This window comes from Molossus molossus, unplaced genomic scaffold, assembly GCF_014108415.1.
Source record: "Molossus molossus isolate mMolMol1 unplaced genomic scaffold, mMolMol1.p scaffold_m16_p_10, whole genome shotgun sequence".
In the NCBI taxonomy this organism is placed as follows: domain Eukaryota; kingdom Metazoa; phylum Chordata; class Mammalia; order Chiroptera; family Molossidae; genus Molossus; species Molossus molossus.
This window is the reverse complement of record NW_023425345.1, coordinates 3428585-3447079: the sequence shown is the minus strand read 5'-3', so window position 1 is coordinate 3447079 and position 18495 is coordinate 3428585. Positions and strand designations below refer to the sequence as shown.

The window sequence follows — 18495 nt, the reverse complement described above, 5'->3', positions numbered from 1 at the left end:
TAGAGACTCCAACACTGTGGCCATAAACGAGAGAGCGAACTTCCAAAAAAGAAGTTTGCCCACCAGTGATCCGGGTCAGCCTTGAAGAGACCAGAGTAGTGGGGGATGGTTTCCCCACAGTACTCCACACTTCCACAGGAGCTGTTACTGGAACTGGAACCCAGGCGGTGCCAGTAGTAGTTGCTGGGTGGCCATGAGTGAGCTGGATGGCTGCCATGCTCTTGCTTGTGGACTGGTGGAAACCTTGGCAGCGACCCCTTGTGCCACAGCCTTGGCATGCAATCATGGGTGGTAGAAATGGGGGTGCTAGGCCACACAACACATTTGTAAAGGAGACTGAGGGAGGCCACTCCATGTCCTAGTCAAGTAGGGGCAGCTCACTTTTTTTTTTTTTTAATATATTTTTATTGATTTGAGAGAGGAAGGGAGAGGGAGAAAGAGATAGAAAGATTAATGTGAAAGCGAATCATCCATCGACTGCCTCCTGCACGCCTCCTACTGAGACTCAAGCCCACAATTGGGCATGTGCCCTGACCGGGAATCAAACCAACCACCTGTTGGTGCATGGGTCAGTGCTCCACCACTGAGCCATACAGGCCGGGCTCTTTTGGTTTTTCTTAATTCCTCACTTGAAGATATTTTTCCACTGATTTCAGAGTAGAAGGTAGGGAGGGGAAGAGAGAGAGAGAAAAACATTGATGTGAGAGAGGCACATTGATTGGTTGCCTCCCACACAACCCCAACCAGGCCGGAGATCAAACCTGTAACCAAGGAACATGTCCTTGACTGGGAATCGAACCCAAGACTCTCCATGCTCTAACCACTGAGACAAACTGGCCAGAGTAGCTCAGTTATTTTTTTTATTTTTATTTTTTATCCTCACCCGAGGACACTTTTCCATTTTTGTTCAGACAGAGCGGGAGGGGGAGAGAGAGAGAGAGAGAGAGAGAAACATCGACATGAAAGGGACATTAACATCGAATGGCTGCCACCCGCACACCCAACCAGGGCCGGGGACAAACTGCAACCAAGGTACATGCCCTTGGCAGGAACCGAACCCAGGTCTCTCTGGACCGCAGGCCGACACTCTAATCACTGAGCAAAACCGGCCAGGGCTCAGTTATTTTAATATATACATTTGGAAGAAGACTAGAGGGAAATAAACCATATATACTATAGCAATTTTCTCTGAAAGATGAAATCCAATGGGAGGTTTTTGTTTGTTTTGTTTTTTAAAGAGGGAGAGTCTACGTGGTATCTGTTCCCTAGGAATCTAGCACATTTGACAAATACATGAGAACAGGAAATTGATTATCTTTAAGTACTGAGATGAGGTAGGTTATGAAATTCTCCAAATCACATTATAAACAGAATCAGTGAGTTGACACTTAAGATTTGGGCATTTTTCATATTGGCTAAGAGACCAAATCTACAAAATCCTTGACAACCAAGCTTCCCAAAGAGCATAAATAAATAACAAAGCTCTTTCCTTTCCCCTGCAGTTAATTAGTACCTCCTGTGTAATACTAAAGCATAAAAGGATGCAATGTGTACCCTTACAGAAAAAAGACAACTACATAATCTGCCCTTTCTTCTACAGACTACACGTGTGGAAAACAAATGAGTACTTCCTAGGTTTTACAATGGAACAAAAAGCCTTTGAAAGGGAATCAAGCATTTCCTTATCACTTCTACTCTCTCCTTACCTCTCTTTACATAACTCTGCCCATCCCAACAAGCATAGCAGATAACTATATTTTGTTTCAGAAATATATTTGGGATCAGCAAAAACAGTTAGAAAGTAAATTTTAAAAAATAACACAATGGCATTAAAATATATAAAACCTCTAAAAATAAATTTAATAAAAGATGTATAAGACCACCACACAAAAAAATTATAAAACCACAAGATCATACTGAAAATCTAAATAAATGAAGGAATATACCACATTCACAGTACAATATTCTATAGATGTTAATTCTCCACAAATTGTTTTATAGAGTTAATGTAATCCCAATCAAAATCCCACAGTAATTTTAAAATCCATATGAAAAGACACTCTTGGAAAAGAAAAAGGTGGGAGGACTTACTTCTCCCATGTAACAGGGCTTATTACAGTTACCGTTATTAAGACTGTGAGATGTCTGGCTAGTGTGGCTCAGTGGTTGAGCATGGACCCATGCACCAAGAGGTCACCGGTTCAATTCCCGGTCAAGACACATGCCCAGGTTGTGGGCCCAATCCCCAGTGGGGGACATGCAGGAGGTGGCCAATTGATGTTCTCACTCACTGATGTTTCTATCTCTCTCTCCTCTCTGTGTAAAATCAATAAAGGGAAAACAAAATTTTTTTTTTTTTTTATCCTCACCCGAGGATATTTTTCCATTTTTTGTACAGATAGAGTGGGAGGGAGAGAGAGGAAGGGAGAGAGAGTGAGAAATATCGACGTGAAGGGACACATCGAGTGGCTGCCACCCGCACGACCAACCAGGGCCGGGGACAAACTGCAACCGAAGTACGTGCCCTTAGCGGGAACCGAACCCGGGTCTCTCCGGACCGCAGGCCAACGCTCTAACCGCTGAGCCAAACTGGCCAGGGTGGGAAAACAAAATTTTTTTTAATTAAAAAATAAAAAGACTAAGTGCAGGTGCAGGTATTAGTTGACAAGAAAAAAATGACAACAGTAGAAAAATAGGCAAAAGATTTCACTAAGCACTTCACAAAAGAAGAAATCCAAATGGCCAATTAATAGAAGAGGTATCTAACCTCATTAGAAACCAGCATTTTGAAAATCAAGAATGTCATACGATACCTTTATATAATTACCAGAGTAGTAATCATTAAAAAATCTAATGATTCCACCAAGTGTTGTCAAGGATATGGAGCAGCGGGAACTTTCATATACTGCTGGAGGGTATATAAACTGGTACAACTTTGGAAAACGGTTAGTTTTACCTAATAACTTTACATTTGTAGATATATAGTGGGAATTTCCATTCCTATGTATAAAGGCCTGTATTCATGTACCAGTATACATGAAAAACATTCACAGCAATGTGTAATAACCTAAACCTGGCAACAACCCAAAATGTTCACCAACAAAATGGATTTTTATAAAAGTATGGAGTAATTTTTCATGGGAGCATCTACTATACAGTAATGAAAATGGAGGAACTAAAGCTATATATATGAACGAATACCACATATGTTGAGCAAAAGAAGAATACAGATTCATTCATATAAACTTCAACTAAACTATATTGTTTAGGAATAAAAATATAGCATGTAAAACAAATGATTGTCAAGAATAGCAGTCACGCCCTGGCCGGTTTGGCTCAGCGGTTAGAGCGTCCGCCTGCGGTCCTGAGAGACCCGGGTTCGGTTCCCGCTAAGGGCATGTACCTCGGTTGCAGTTTGTCCCCGGCCCTGGTTGGTCGTGTGGATGGCAGCCACTCGATGTGTCCCTTTCACATCGGTGTTTCCCTCTCTCTCTCTTCCTCTCTCCCTCCCACTCTGTACAAAAAAATAATAATAATAAAGAATAGCAGTCACTCCTGAAGAAGAGATGTGGTTGTAATAAAAAAGGAACACATGGGAGGCTTCCTTGGGGCTCACAATGAGCAACTGCGGGCTGAGTAGTGCTTACACAGCTCTTTGCTTTGTGATTATTCTGTAAACTACCATATGATTTATGTACTTTTCTGTATATATGTTTATTATCTCCCCTCCTCCCCCCAAAAATAAAAATAAATATGTGAATGGTAAAAATATATATATTTTTATATATATAATATATATATATATTTTCAATCTAATTGCAAGGAATGTGATTTGTATAAAGAAACTTTTCAGCTTTGCAGCCTAGTTTCAAATACTCTGTTCTATTGTTCTCCAAGTATATTCATAGGTGTTGGCTCATGAACAATTTGTGCTTCGAAAAATGAAGGTTCCTATAGGTGTAGATATAAGCAATTTTTTGTGGGTGACATTTCAAGTTTTTATTTATTCAATCATTGGTGGGTAGAGAAACACACTTTCTCAATAATAAGACCCCCTTCAAAATGCAAAAATCCAAGCTATACAAAGTTCTCATCAGCTTTAATATCCAACCAAGAATTTGTTAACCAGAACACAAGAAGTACAGGGTAGCTATCAAGAGGATGCCTAGGAAGATGGACCAAGCAGGGAAGGGAAAAGGTAAATCTCATAGTTTCAAAAATGTTGCCTGGTATTCAACCTCTATCCAGGACCCAAAAACTTATCCCCCATAAACAGAACATTAGTCCAAAATTTAGTTTGTGTTCCCTAAAATGGAAAGGTAAAAACAAAAAAATTTATTTGATTTTTATTAGATCTGATAAAAGAGCTAATGGTTTGTTCATTAAAGAATTAGGAGGAACACATGGGACTACATCAAACTCAAAAGCTTCTGCACAGCGAAAGATACAATCATCAAAACGGAAAGGCTACCCACTGTATGGGAGAGCATAATTGCCAATGATATATCAGATAAGGGGTTAATTTCCAATACATATAGAGTGCTCATACAACTCCACAAAAGGAAGACAAAGAATCCAATTAAAAAATGGGCAGAGGAACTAAATAGACACCTCTCCAAACAGGACATACAAATGGCTAAGAGACATATGAAGAAATGTTCACCATCACTAATCATCAGAGAGATGCAAATCAAAACAACAATGAGGTATCACCTCACACCTGTCAGAATGGCCGCCATCAACAAATCATCAAACAACAAGTGTTGGCGAAGGTGTGGAGAAAAGGGGACTCTAGTACACTGCTGGTGGGAATGCAGACTGGTGCAGCCACTATGGAAAACAATATGGTGTACCTTAAAAAATTAAAAATTGATCTCCCATTTGACCCAGTGATCCCACTTCTAGGAATATACCCTACGAAGCATAAAACACCAATCAGAAAGAATATATGTACCCCCATCTTTGTAGCAGCACTATTTACAATCGCTAAGATCTGGAAACAGGCCAAGTGCCCATCAGTAGACGAATGGATCAAAAAGCTGTGGTACATATACACAATGGAGTACTACGCAGCGGTAAGAAAGAAAGATCTCTTATCCTTTGAGACTACATGGAGGGACCTGGAAAGTATCATCCTAAGTGAAACAAGCCAAACAGAGAAAGACAAATTTCATATGATCTCACTGATTTGTGGAATATAATGAACATAACAGTTTGAGGAATGGGGTAGCCCCAGAGACACGGAAGCGGGGTACAGACTGACAATCCCCTAAGGAGTGGGGAGGTCGGAGAGGGATGAACCACAGAACTTATACGCATGTATGCATGAACAGTGGACATGGACAACAATCTGGGGAAGGGGCAGGGAGGGAAGGGGGAGGGGGGAATCAGTGGGGGAAAAAAGGAGAATCATCTGTAACAAAAATTAATCAATAAAAAAATAAAAAAAATAAAATAAAGAATTAGGAGGGAAGGAGGCAAAACTAGTAGTAGCTGTAGTACAATTTCTTCTTTACCCTTTCAATGTCTTCCTCAGTCTCATTTACTATAGGCACTTTTTAAGTATCTGCTGAATAATAATTTCTATAGTGATCACACCAGTGAACAGTAAAACTGCAGGAAAGTACAAATGATTGTCCTGAAATAAAATTTTAAAAGTCAAGGACAAGCCCAGCTGCTGTGGCTCAGTAACTGAGCATCAACCCATGCACCAAGAGATTGCCGCTTCAATTCCCAGTCAGGACACATGCCTGGGTTGTGGGCCCAATCCCCATTGGGGGGCATGCAGGAGGTGGCCAATTGATGTTCTTTCTCATCAATGTTTCTATCTCTCTCTCTCTCAAAAAATCAATTAAAAAAAAAAAAAAAGTCAAGGACAAAATGAAAGGTCAAACATATAAACCCCAAAATGAAAAAAATTTCTCTTGGAAATTTTTATTTATCCAACTTTTGTCTACAATGCTTCTGAGTTATGCATTCCATGTAATTACTATTCACTGTGTCACAACTCTATTAATTCCCAACCTTTAAGAGGCACATCTCTTAGGATATAAGCAAGTCTCCAACTTATAAATGGATTATATTCCAAAAGTTAATTTGTGATTTAATTATTTGGAACATGGAATGCATTTTCCCACAGAAACCATGAAATATGAATTATGGCAAAATTCCCAGGCTTTCCCACAAAAGCCTACAGGACAACTAAAGTGCCATATATTTGCAATGAGAAGAAGAAGCAAACAGCTCCCATTCTAGAGGCTCCTGAAAATAGCCTTATGCAGTCTCAGCCAGTTCTGAAACATATTCATACTTAAAAGACTGATATCAGATTATTATGAAGAAGGAATAGAGATATGTAAGGAAAAGACAGCCAAAGAGCACTACACCATTAAAGGAAGAAGCGAAGTGAAACTTAAATTTTCCATTATGACACATTCATTCAATGTGTGCCAGAACTCCTTTAGCTAGAGCCAAAGGGGATGGGGTTAGATCATTAACAAGGTGTCTCCAGGCTTCTCCAAGCTCAGGCTGAACAGAATCCACAGAAGAATTAATTTTTTAGACCTAAGTGCTCAGCTTAGAAGAAGACAGAAAAGCAATATTAAAAAATGTACCTTGAGCCCTGGCCGGTTTGGCTCAGCGGTTAGAGCGTCAGCCCACGGACCAGAGTCCCTGGTTCAGTTCTCCCTAAGGGCATGTGCCTCAGTTGCAGTTTGTCCTCAGCCCCAGTTGGGATCATGTGGGTGGCAACCCCTCAATGTGTCTCTCTCACATCGATGTTTCTCTCTCTCTCTCTCTCTCTCTCTCTCTCTCTCTCTCTCTCTCTCTCTCTCTCTCTCTCTCTTCCTCCCTCTCTCCCTCCTGCTCTATCTGAAGATAAATGCAAAAATGTCCTCGGGTGAGGATAAAAAAATGTGTATGGATGTGTGGGGTGGGGGGGTGTGGGTGTGTGGGTGTGCACGCGCGCAACTGTACATACCTTGAAACTTCTCTATCAACTTTTTCCAATTAGGCCAATAAGGGTTGGGTTAACCAAAGGCACCTCCTCTCATCAGGACTCCAACTTCCTCTGTTTAGGAGAAGGAGCTATCAGGACCTTGACTGCCTACTGCCCTATAAGGACCTTTGCTAACTCACTGAATTTCTATATAGCATAAGCTTCTAAATAAAAGATATAAAACATAAATTTCTCACTGCAACCTTTCAACACACAGTGCATCATCCATAAAAAAAAAAAGCAGCTCCTTTAACTCTAGAATTCATTCTGCTCTAAACCACACTTTCCAATTTTATCATCCTCTCAGGGATTTTACATTTCTGCTCCTACTTTTACCTACCTACAAATTAGCATGCAAAGAAGACTTAGTATAAAATACAATAATGAGCCCTGGCCGGTTTGGTTCAGCAGTTAGAGCGTCGGCCTGCGGTCCAGAGAGACCCGGATTCGGTTCCCGCTAAGGGCATGTACTTCAGTTGCAGTTTGTCCCCAGCCCTGGTTGGGTCATGCGAGTGGCAGCCACTGGATGTGTCCCTTTCACGTCGATGTCGATGTCGATGTCTCTGTCTCTCTCTCTCTCTCTCTCTCTCTCTTCCTCTCTCTCCCTCCCACTCTATCTAAATAAAAATAGAAAAATATCCTCAGGTGAGGATTAAAAAAAAAAAGAAAAAAATACAATAATGATTTTCCAGCCTTTCCCCCTTTTGACAGGAAGAAGAGACACAATTATGTTCCAGAAAGCCCTGCAACTCAACACTAATATTGCCCCTATCCAGACATTCACCTGATGGCTGCTGGATGGAATAAAAAAGAAAACAATATGCATGTTTCACCAAGATAACATCTACTCTGCAACTTCCTAATTCTCTTAACTTGATAAACATTTTCTATTTTCTCTATAATAACAGAATCTCATTTTGACAGCTACTTTAGTGATTTTCTGCTAAGCAATTAGTTGTTTCTGATCACTGGTATACATTCTACTATATAAAATGTTTTCTGTAGTTATCAAACTTCTTATAGGTTATTTCTTTATTAAGCCCCTCTCCTTCCCTTCAGAATTGTTCTAATACCAATATATCACCACTATTTCCTTTCTAATGTTGAACACAATTTCATTTTCTTAGATTTCTTTTCACCTGCCAAAATGATAATTATGTAGTATACACCATTATGTTTGTCTGTTGGTTTCAATATCCATATTCCCTTTTAAGCATGATCCCAATTAATCAAGTTGGGGATCCTGGCAGTTAAGAAATCATCCTAGCATCTGAAGAGGTTGGCTCAAACACAGTTCAAACTAAATAGATGAATAATTTAGATCAGAAATGTTCAACTTGTGCTTTTTTTTTTTTTTAATTTTCTTTATTGATTTTTTTTTAGACAGAAAGGAAAGGAGAAGGAGAGACAGACTGAAACATTGATGAGAGAGAACATCAACTGGCCATCTCCGGTATGTCCCCCACTGGGGACTGGACCCACAAACTGGGCATGTGTCCTGATCAGAAATCGAACCAGCAACCTCTTGGTGCAGGGGTCGGTGCTCAACCACTGAGCCACACTGGCTGGGCTCAACCTGTGCTCTTTTGAAAGCTGCCTCAGGGTATGAAAGATGCCAAGTTCATTGAGGGCCTGGCCCCCTCCATTCAAGTTTAATCCAATCAGAGCAGATGTCTTACACAGTGGGCCTATATATAAAATTTCAAATTTAGAGAGTTCAGCCCAGCTGGTGTGGCTCAGTGGTTGAGCGTCGACCCTTGTACCAAGAGGTCACTGGTTCAATTCCCAGTCAGGGCACATGCCCAGGTTATGGGCCTGATCCCTACTGGGGGTATGCAGGAGGCGGCCAATCAATGTTCTCTCTCATAGATGTTTCTATCTCTCTGTCCCTCTCCCTCCCCCTCTCTCTAAAAATCAATAGAGAAAAATATTTTAAAAATATACAGAGAGAGAGTTCTTCAACTTAGAAAATAAAACTTAAAACTTCTGGTCCAAATATTCTATCACTAATTAAAAGAATAAAATAATTACTCCACCAAACATTCCACTTATACAGGGACAGATTCAGAAAGTTTTTCTTCCAAATAATCTAAACCCTGAATTAAACAAGTTTGCTGGGGGGGTTTTCTGTCCAGTGACAGAGTCAATGATCATTTTCTTGTCTTCATTGCTTAACTCTAAAAAGTCAATGTTTCTGTAAGTTAGTAGTTCTAGTTTCATCATTCACTCATTTGCTCATGTATCCAACATTTATCAAACACTATGTTCTAAGACCTTATTACTCAAAGTGTGGCAACAGCATTGGTATCACCTGGATACTGGTTAGAATCTAGGCCTCACTCAGCTCTACAGAATTGGAATCTGCATTTAACAAGCACTAGTTAACTCATTAGCACACTCAAGTTTCTGGCTAGCCACTAAGGATACCACAATAAGACATACATAACCCCTGAATTCACAAAGCTTCTCTAGTCAAATATAATAATAAATAAATAGATAATTATGCACAGGGTACTTTGGAAAAACACTGAAAGAGCACACCCCTAACCTAAGTTGGGAGTCTGAGGAAGAAGCTCTAAAGAAAACACTTTTCCCTGATTCTTGACTAGACAGAAATGTCAGCCAGAAGAGGATGATGGTCATTCCAGGAAGAAAAAAAACAGGAAGCAAGACAAACTGAGTTGTGAACTTGTGTCTATTATGGGGAATCCCAAATCACTTAGTATGAGTGGGAACAGATGAGGGGTGGGGCACAAACTGACTATGAAGGACCTGGTTTGCCATGCTGAGGAGCACAAGCTTTATCCTGGAAGAACTGAGAAACCAAAGTGATTCCAAGCAAGAAAGCAGTAACCACATTTATGACTTAGAAAGATCATTCTAGTAGCCATAGGGACAAGATTAGAAACAAGGGAGACCAGTTAGAAGGACATCACAATAATTCAAGTAAAACATTATCTTTTTAAAATTAATTTATTTATTTTTGGTTAATCCTCACCTGAGGATATTTTTCCATTGATTTTTAGATAGAGTGAAAGGGAGGGAGGGAGGGAGAGAGAGACATCCATATGAGAGAGACATATCAATTGGTTGCCTCCTGCACAACCCTTACTTGGGCCAGGGATCAAACCTGCCACCTAGGTACATGCCTTTGACCAGAAATCAAACTTATGACCCTTCAGTCCTTGAGCAGACCCTCTAACTCACTGGTTCTCAACCTTCCTAATTCCATGACCCTTCAATACAGTTCCTCATGTTGAATGTGGGTGTATCTGCATGTGGGCGGACCCACCTGGAAACAGATAGAGGAGCAGTGTCTTGGTTCCTAAGACCATCAGAAATATGTTTTCCCATGGTCTTAGGCGACCCCTGTGAAAGGGTTGTTTGACCCCCCAAAGGGGTCGCAACCCGCAAGTTTTGAACCACTGCTTTAAATGCTGAGTCAAACTGGCCAGGGCAAACATTATTATTATTTTTTAATCTTTACCCGAGGACATTTTTTTTTTCTTTCATTTTTTGTTCAGATAGAGTGGGACGAAGAGAGAAGAAGGGAGAGAGAGAAACATCGACGTGAAAGGGACACATCGAGTGGTTGCTACCCGCACAACCCAACCAGGGCTGGAGATAAACTGCAACCGAGGTACGTGCCCTTAGCGGGAACCGAACCCAGGTCTCTCTGAACCGCAGGCCGATGCTCTAACCACTGAGCCAAACCGGCCAGGGCACATTATTTTTTTTAAGCATGGTTTTATTGATTTCAGAGAAAGAAAGGGAAAGGGAGAGAAACATCAATGAGAGAGAAGCACCAACCGGCTGCCTCCTGCATGCCCCCTACTGGGGATCAAGCCTTCAACCTCCTGGTGCATGGGACAATGCTCAATCAACTGAGCTACATCAACTGAGCCAAGTAAAACTTTTTTTTTTTTAATTTTAGAGAGACAGGAAGGGAGAGAAAGAGAGACAGAAACACCAATGAGCGAGAACATCAACTGGCTGCCTCCTGCATGCCCCCCACCGGAGATTGGGCCCACAACCTGGGCATGTGCCCTGACCGGGAATCGAACCAGCAACGTCTTGGTGCATGGGTCAATGCTCAACCACTGAGCCACACCGGCCAGGCCCAAGTAAAACATTATTAACTGTCTGAACTAAAGGGCAACTCTAAAGATGGCAAGAAAAGGACAAATTCAGTAGATATGAACATTGCAGACTGATGACTGTGAAGAAAGACGAGGGGGTAGAAGGGAGATGGAATAAAATATTGTTTCCAAAAATTGCATGTTATAATATTCTGAAGAACTATTTGGAAATACTGACTTAAAAAATTTTTAAACTTCATAATGAAACATATTATTTATACAATCAGAAGAAGAAAATGTTCTTTATGTTCAGATCTTTTTACCTACTTCTGGGAATCTGTCCCTACAGTTATTTGTACCAAGATTTATATGTTTACCACAGTACTATTTACAACATAAAAAAATAAAAACCGCCCTGGCCAGTTTGGTTCAGTGGTAAGAGCAACAGCGCACAGACCAAAGTGTCACAGGTTTGATTCCAGTCAAGGCACGTACGTTGGTTGTGGTTTGGTTCCCGGCCCTGGTCCAGGTCGTGCAGGAGGCAACCAATCGATTTCTCTCTCTCACATTGATGTTTCTTTCTCTCTCTGCCTCTCTCTCTATCTGAAGATAAATGGAAAAATATCCTAGGGTAAGGATTTAAAAAAATAAAAACAACATAAGGATCTCGTAAACGTAGACTGGCTGTTATATACACCCAATTCAAATATCAAGCAGAAAAAAGTGTTTTCTAAGACTGTTGAATGATGTAGAAAAACCTCACTAAATAATATTTTAGGAAAATAATTTATACACAGTATATTTATATAAATTAAACAAATAAATGAACAAATAAAGACTGACAGAATATATATTAACTGCTGCCATTGGCCATCAATGAACTGTGCAATTATCAGGGAATTTGTATTTTCCCTTATACTTTATCTGATTATAAAACTTTTTCATTTAGGAAGGAAACAAAGCCCCCTGGTTTGATCATCTGGGTGAGGGTGGTACCAATTCCTACAATGGAGAATTCAGCAGGAAGTGCAGGTAAAATAATGAGTTTAACTCTGTGGCAGGTCCAGTGGAGGTGTTCAAGAGACAGCCAAGCATGAGTCTGGAACTCAGAGGAAAGACTTGGCCTAGACGTACAGGGTTGGCAAAAGTAGACTTACAGTTGTGAGTACGTAAAACAGTTTATTCTTGTATTTTTTATTTATGTATTTATATATTTTTTTATTATTGTATTTATTATTGTTGTTAACCTACTTTGCCCACCTCTGTATAAGATGGGAATCAACAGCATATGATGATGGTTAAAGCCAAAGTTCTGGGAAAAATCATGCAAGGTAAAGATAGATAAAGTAAGAAGTAAAGAAGCCCTAGGGTTAAACACTAGGAAGTAACAAAATTTAAGAGATGGGTAGAGAAAGATAGCAAAAGGTCTGAGCAGAAAATACAGTGGTTAGAAAGACAGAGGTTAAAAAGCCAGGAGAGAGTAATGTCATAAGTTAGCGGAGGAAAAGTTTCAGGTCAGAGGGAGTAGCCAACCATATCAAATGCTGTAGAGAGGTCAAGAGAATAAAGAGTGCCTATCTGATCTACAGTGAAAAGAACACTAATGGCTTTGGCAATGGCAGTTTCTGAAAAGAGGTAGGGACAGAAGCCAGAATGCAGTGAAGTCTCTTGAATGTGGGAAAGTAGAGACCAGGAGTGTAAACTTTTTCAGGAGCTTGATTCCTAAGGGAAGGTTAGAGGGTTGTTTTTCAAGATGGGAAATAATTCAGTTAATTTATATGCCAAAGAGTTGAGAAAAAAAGGCTGAAGATACACCAACACCTCTGCCCCTACAGCAACAGCCACCTTCTACTCCACAGAGGCCATCACAGATGTCGGCACCAATTTTCACCACTTCCTGCCAAAGATATAAGAAGTTTGTTGTTTGCTGTCCATCATCACCTTCACTGCCATTCCTACTCTCCTTGAGGGGTGGTGGTCTTCAGTTCTGCTCAAGATAAAGCCAAAAACTTTTGGATTCTCCCCTCTCCTATTTCCACAGGAATCTTGTATCAGTTTCCCTTCATCTTTTTGTCTTCAGCTTTTCCTTTTGAACTAACTCTTTCCCCTTAACATATGTAAATAAGCTAAAGTCTCTGCAGTGTAGGGGTAAAAAGGAGAAATTGGGAATGAGAGAACACACACAAAAAAACTGCTTAAGTGCCCACTACTTCCCAAAATAAAAACTGCTTGAGTTTCCATTACTTTCCCACTATGGATGTAAAAATATAAGTAAACCATTCATTTATTCATTCAATAGATATTTATTTGGTGCCCACTATGAGCCAAGAGTTGGATATACACCCTCATGAGCAAAGTAAAGTTTCTGGTCTCATGAATGTACTATCCAAGGGTGGGGGGGAGGTATAGACAATAATAAGTGCTTGGAAGACAAAGCAGAACAGAGTAGTAAGAAGTGCTATTTTATAAAACAGGCAAAGAAGGCCTCCCCGAGGAAATGACATTTGTGCAGAAACTTCAGTAAAGGCACAGCAAGAACCAAGACCCTGGGACAGGAGCATACTTGATGTATTCAAGAAACAGCAACAGCCCTGGCAGGTTTAGTGGTTAGAGTGTCAGCCCGCAGACCAAAGAGTCACAGGTTTGATTCCAGTCAAGGGCACATACCTTAGTTGTAGTTCAGTCCCCCGCCCAGTTAGGGTCTTGCGGGAGGCAACCAATCTATGTGTCTCTCTCACATTGATGCTTCTCTCTCTATCTCTCCCTCCCACTCTGTCTGAAAATAAATGGAAAAATATTTAAAAAGAAAGAAACAGCAACAAAGTTAGTGTGGCTGAAATAGAGTAGAGTGAGTTAGGGAACAAAGATAAAAAATCAGGTCAGAAAGGATACCAGCACCTCATCATAAGAACTACAGTTTAATCATAAGCCTCATAGGAAGACACTAAAGGGTTTTGAGAGCAGTGTAACGATATCTGATTTTAGTTTCAATTATAATACAGGGTGGTAAAGTATGATGATAAAGAGCAACTGGGCAAACCAAAAGAGAAGAAACTAACAGTGAATTTAAGCTAGGGCAGGCTTTTCAAAAGGAGTGATGCCTGAACAAGAGTTAGCAAGAAAGGGGGTGGAGGGTCCTACGCCAAGTAGCATCTATGCCAGCTACAAAAAAGCCACAAGAGTTCTGAAGAGAACTCTTTGGTATTTCAATTCCCCAGCACCAAACAATCCAAAATATTTTATAAAAATACACCTTATATAATGTCTATCCAAAAAAAAAAAAGACATCCAGGAATAAGCCTAGTAAAATATTTGCATGACCTTTATAGATACAATTATAAAACTCTATGGAAAGACATTAAAGGAGGCCTACTTAGCCCTGGCTGCTGTGGCATAGTAGTTAGAACCCATACACTGAAGGGTTTCAGGTTCGATTACCGGTCAGGGGCACATACCTGGGTTGCAGGTTCTATCTCCACCCTGGTTGGGGCTCATGCAAGAGGCAACCAATTAATGTGTCTCTCTTTCTCTCTCCCTCATTCTCTCTCCCCCTACCCCTCCCTTCCACTCTCTAAAAAGTTCAATGGAAAAAATATCCTCAGATGAGGATTAACAAAAATAAATAAAATAAAAAGGAGACCTATCTAATTGAAGAGATAAGACTAATTCAGAATACACAATATTAAAATGCGGTCCTGGCCAGGTAGTTCAGTTGGTTAGAGCGTCATCCCAATACACCAAGGTTTCGGATTAAGTCCCTAGTCAGGGTACATACAAGAAACAATCAATCGCTGGGTCGGTGTGGCTCAGTGGATTGAGCATTGTTCCATAGACTGAGGAGCCTTGGTTCGATTCCCGGTCAGGGCACATGCCCAGGTTGTGGGCTTGACCTCCAGGTGAGGCAGCCAATCGATGTATCTTCTCTCACATCAATGTTTCTATCTCTCTCTCTCCTTTCCTCTCTAAAACAAAAATATAAAAAAACAACAACATTAAAATAAAGAAACAATCAACGAATGCATAAATAAGTGGAACAAATCGATGTTTCCCTCTCTCTCCTCTCTCTCTCTAATCTCAATAAATTTAGAATTTTAAAAAAGTAATAATAAAATGTGTTATCTCTCCATTAACCTATAAATGATATATTTCAAATCAAAATCCCAACAAGTACACCAAAAGATGTGTACAAGAATTTCATAGGACAATGATTGATAATAGTCACAAATGAAAACTCAAATATCCATCAAAAGTAAAATGGACAAATCACAGTATATTCATAAAATGGACTGATTATAAATCAATAAAAATACACTACAGTCACATACAATTTAACACAAATTACTCCCTAATTTTAGCACAGTTTATAATACAGTGATGTTCAGTAAATATTTCCTGAATTAATGAATTTATGGAAAGGGGGTGGCAGAAAAGCAGGAAGACAAATTAGAAAGCAATTATAATAACCAAGGAAGAAGATGTTGAGTTCACAATGATCACCTAAACTTACTACTTCTCTGTTTTACAAGAAATAGTAAGATTATAAGAAAATTTTAAAAGACATAAAGTAAAAACCTTATGAAGACCCTGGTTCAAATTAGCCAATGCAATAATTCCATGACTACTCACCATTCTTCCGCTCACTAAGTGGAGGCAAATTGGGATTCCTGCCAGGGTGGAGACCTAGGGTCAGCTCGGGCTGCAAGGAGAGCTCCTGCAGTTCATTGGCAACAGCTTCACTCTGGGGGCTGGGTGCCGCAGACAGGGACACCAACACAGGTTCATCATCATTTTCGCCAGCCCCTCCTCCGTCCAGCCCATTCACAGCAATGACGGAAGGGGGCAGGCACACTACACTGGAGAAATCCACTTTGGCTTTCGTGATGACAACCTGGAAATGGAAGGAGAAACAAAAAGTTTGGATGTCACTGTGAAGAGACTATTTCTTTAGTATAGTCTTTACTAGTACTCTACTAATACTTTGATATTAGTATTTCTGCATACTAATATTATAAATTATATTACCAGCAAGCTACCATTATTTTAAAAAACTTTTGTTAAAGTAAGACAGCATTGTTATTAAATTAATATTAACTATGCTCATGGAGCGCGTGAGATTGAAGGTCTGATACTGTCCTCAACTATATCACTCAGGAGGACAACATACAACTGAAAAGCAACGCACACACACACACAATGAAATAAAAGAAAATAGTGGCCAAGGAGAAATAAATAGCTAAAATCAGTATTATCTTCCAATTACTAGGGGAAAGTATCCTGAGAAATAACACTTAGTGAGTATCCACAAGGCATGAAAGTATTATATTTTACCAGCGCATTTTAGGGGAGAAAATTTCTTTAAGAAAACAATTCCCAATCCATTAGATTCCATAAAAAAACATAAATATAGAGCTGTCTGTTTGATGACGGGTAATAGCCTACATGAATATTTAATCATAGTATCCAAGCAAAGGATATTAAAAACAAAACACCTGGCAACATGAAAAAGAACCAGATCTTTTTTTTTAATTCAGATAGAGCAGGAGGGAGAGAGAGAAACACCAACGTGAAAGGGACAAATCGAGTGGCCGCCACCCACACAACCCAACCAGGGCCGGGGACAAACTGCAGCTGAAGTACATGCCCGTAGCAGGAACCAAACCCAGGTCTCTGTGGACCGCAGGCCGACGCTCTAACCGCTGAGCCAAACCGGCCAGGGCAGGACAAGATCTTTTAAAATGACAAAGAGTACCTACAAAATGGAAGTTTTTTCAACACAGGAATTAATCATTAAGTGAATTTAAATATATTTATTGCCCGGCCGGTGTGGCTCAGTGGTTGAGCACCGACCCATGCACCAAGAGGTTGCCAGTTCAATTCCAGGTCAGGGCAGATGCCCAGGTTGTGGGCCAAATCTCCAGTGGGGGCATGCAGGAAACAGCTAACTGATGTTCTCTCTCATCAATGTTTCTCTCTCTCTCTCTAAAATCAATAAAGAAAAACATTTTTTTTATCCTCACATAGAGCAGGAGGGAAAGAGGGAGGAAGAGAGAGAGAGAAATATCAATGTGAGAGAGACACATCGATTGGTTGCCACCCACACCACCCCAACCGGGGCAGGAGGGGACAAACTGCAACCAAGGTACGTGCCCTTAGTGGGAACCGAAGCCGTGTCTCTCTGGTCCATGGGCCGACACTCTAACTGCTGAGCCAAAGGCCAGGGCAAGAAAAACATTAAAATATATATATATATATATATTTTTTTTTTCACTAAATCCTATGCAGTTAAGAATAATTTTTATTTAAAAATGTGGAAAATGGCCCTGGCCAGTTTGGCTCAGCGGTTGGAGCGTCGGCCTGCGGTCCGGAGAGACCCGGGTTCGGTTCCTGCTGAGGGCATGTACCTTGGTTGCAGTTTGTCCCCGGCCCTGGTTGGGTCGTGTGGGTGGCAGCCACTCGATGTGTCCCTTTCACGTCGATGTTTCTTTCCCTCTCTCTCCCCCTCCCACTCTATCTGAACAAGATATCAAAAATGTCCGCGGGTGAGGACTTAAAAAAAAAAAAAAAAAAAAAATGTGGAAAATGTTTCTCTCAAGTTAATTTTAAGAAAAGTAATATATAAAAGTCATACTCACATATAAAAATATTACATAGAGAAAAAAAACTATAAGGAAATATACTGAAACTCAAAACTCAATTTGATTGGACCACAGAAATTTTTTCTTTTTACTTTCTTTAGTTTACACATTTTCTCTAAAACACTTGTGTGCTTTTATAATGTTTTTGTAATAAAATGTATATTGCTTTTATAATGAAAAAGCTATATAGTTCTTTAGAAAGGGGGACCTAGAAGTCAGCTACCTGCAGATTTAGTAAAGACTTTAGTTTAATTTGTTTCAGATGAAGAAACCAACAAGATATTGGAAAGTCATGAAATGAAAAAAGGCATTGAAAACTAGAAAGACCATCACATTCTACCTTCATGTAAGGCTGCTGTGTGCCCAAACCTGGGTATAGTTCTGGTTGATATGCCTCATAAAATAGCAAATTAATTGGAAAGGTCAAGATAAAAGCAATTAAACTAGGGGGAAATAGCACTGAAAAGAATAAAGATATTAAGAAGGACCCTGTTCCAAAAAAAAAAGGCTGGAAGAAGACTTAAGTGAGACAAGTTCAAAAGAAAACATTTAGGGCCCTGGCCGGTTTCGCTCAGCGGTTAGAGTGTCAGCCTGCGGTCCAGAGAGACTCAGGTTTGGTTCCCACTAAGGCCTTGTGCCTCGGTTGCAGTTTGTCCCCGGCCCTGGTTAGGTCTTGCAGGTGGTGACCACTCGATGTGTCACTTTCACGTCAGTGTTTCTCTCTCTCTCTCTTCCTCTCTCTCCCTCCCACTCTACCTGAACAAAAAAAACAAAACACAAAAAA

At 40.2% G+C, this 18495-nt stretch overlaps 1 protein-coding gene across 1 annotated transcript in view; it reads right to left on the bottom strand.

Moving 5' to 3' along the window:
- Positions 1-18495, bottom strand: part of MRTFA (myocardin related transcription factor A) — a 190628-nt gene that overhangs the window by 105204 nt on the left and 66929 nt on the right. The window contains exon 4 of the mRNA XM_036252724.1: positions 15703-15964. Coding sequence (XP_036108617.1) covers positions 15703-15964 — 262 coding nt within the window. The remainder of the gene's footprint in view (positions 1-15702; positions 15965-18495) is intronic.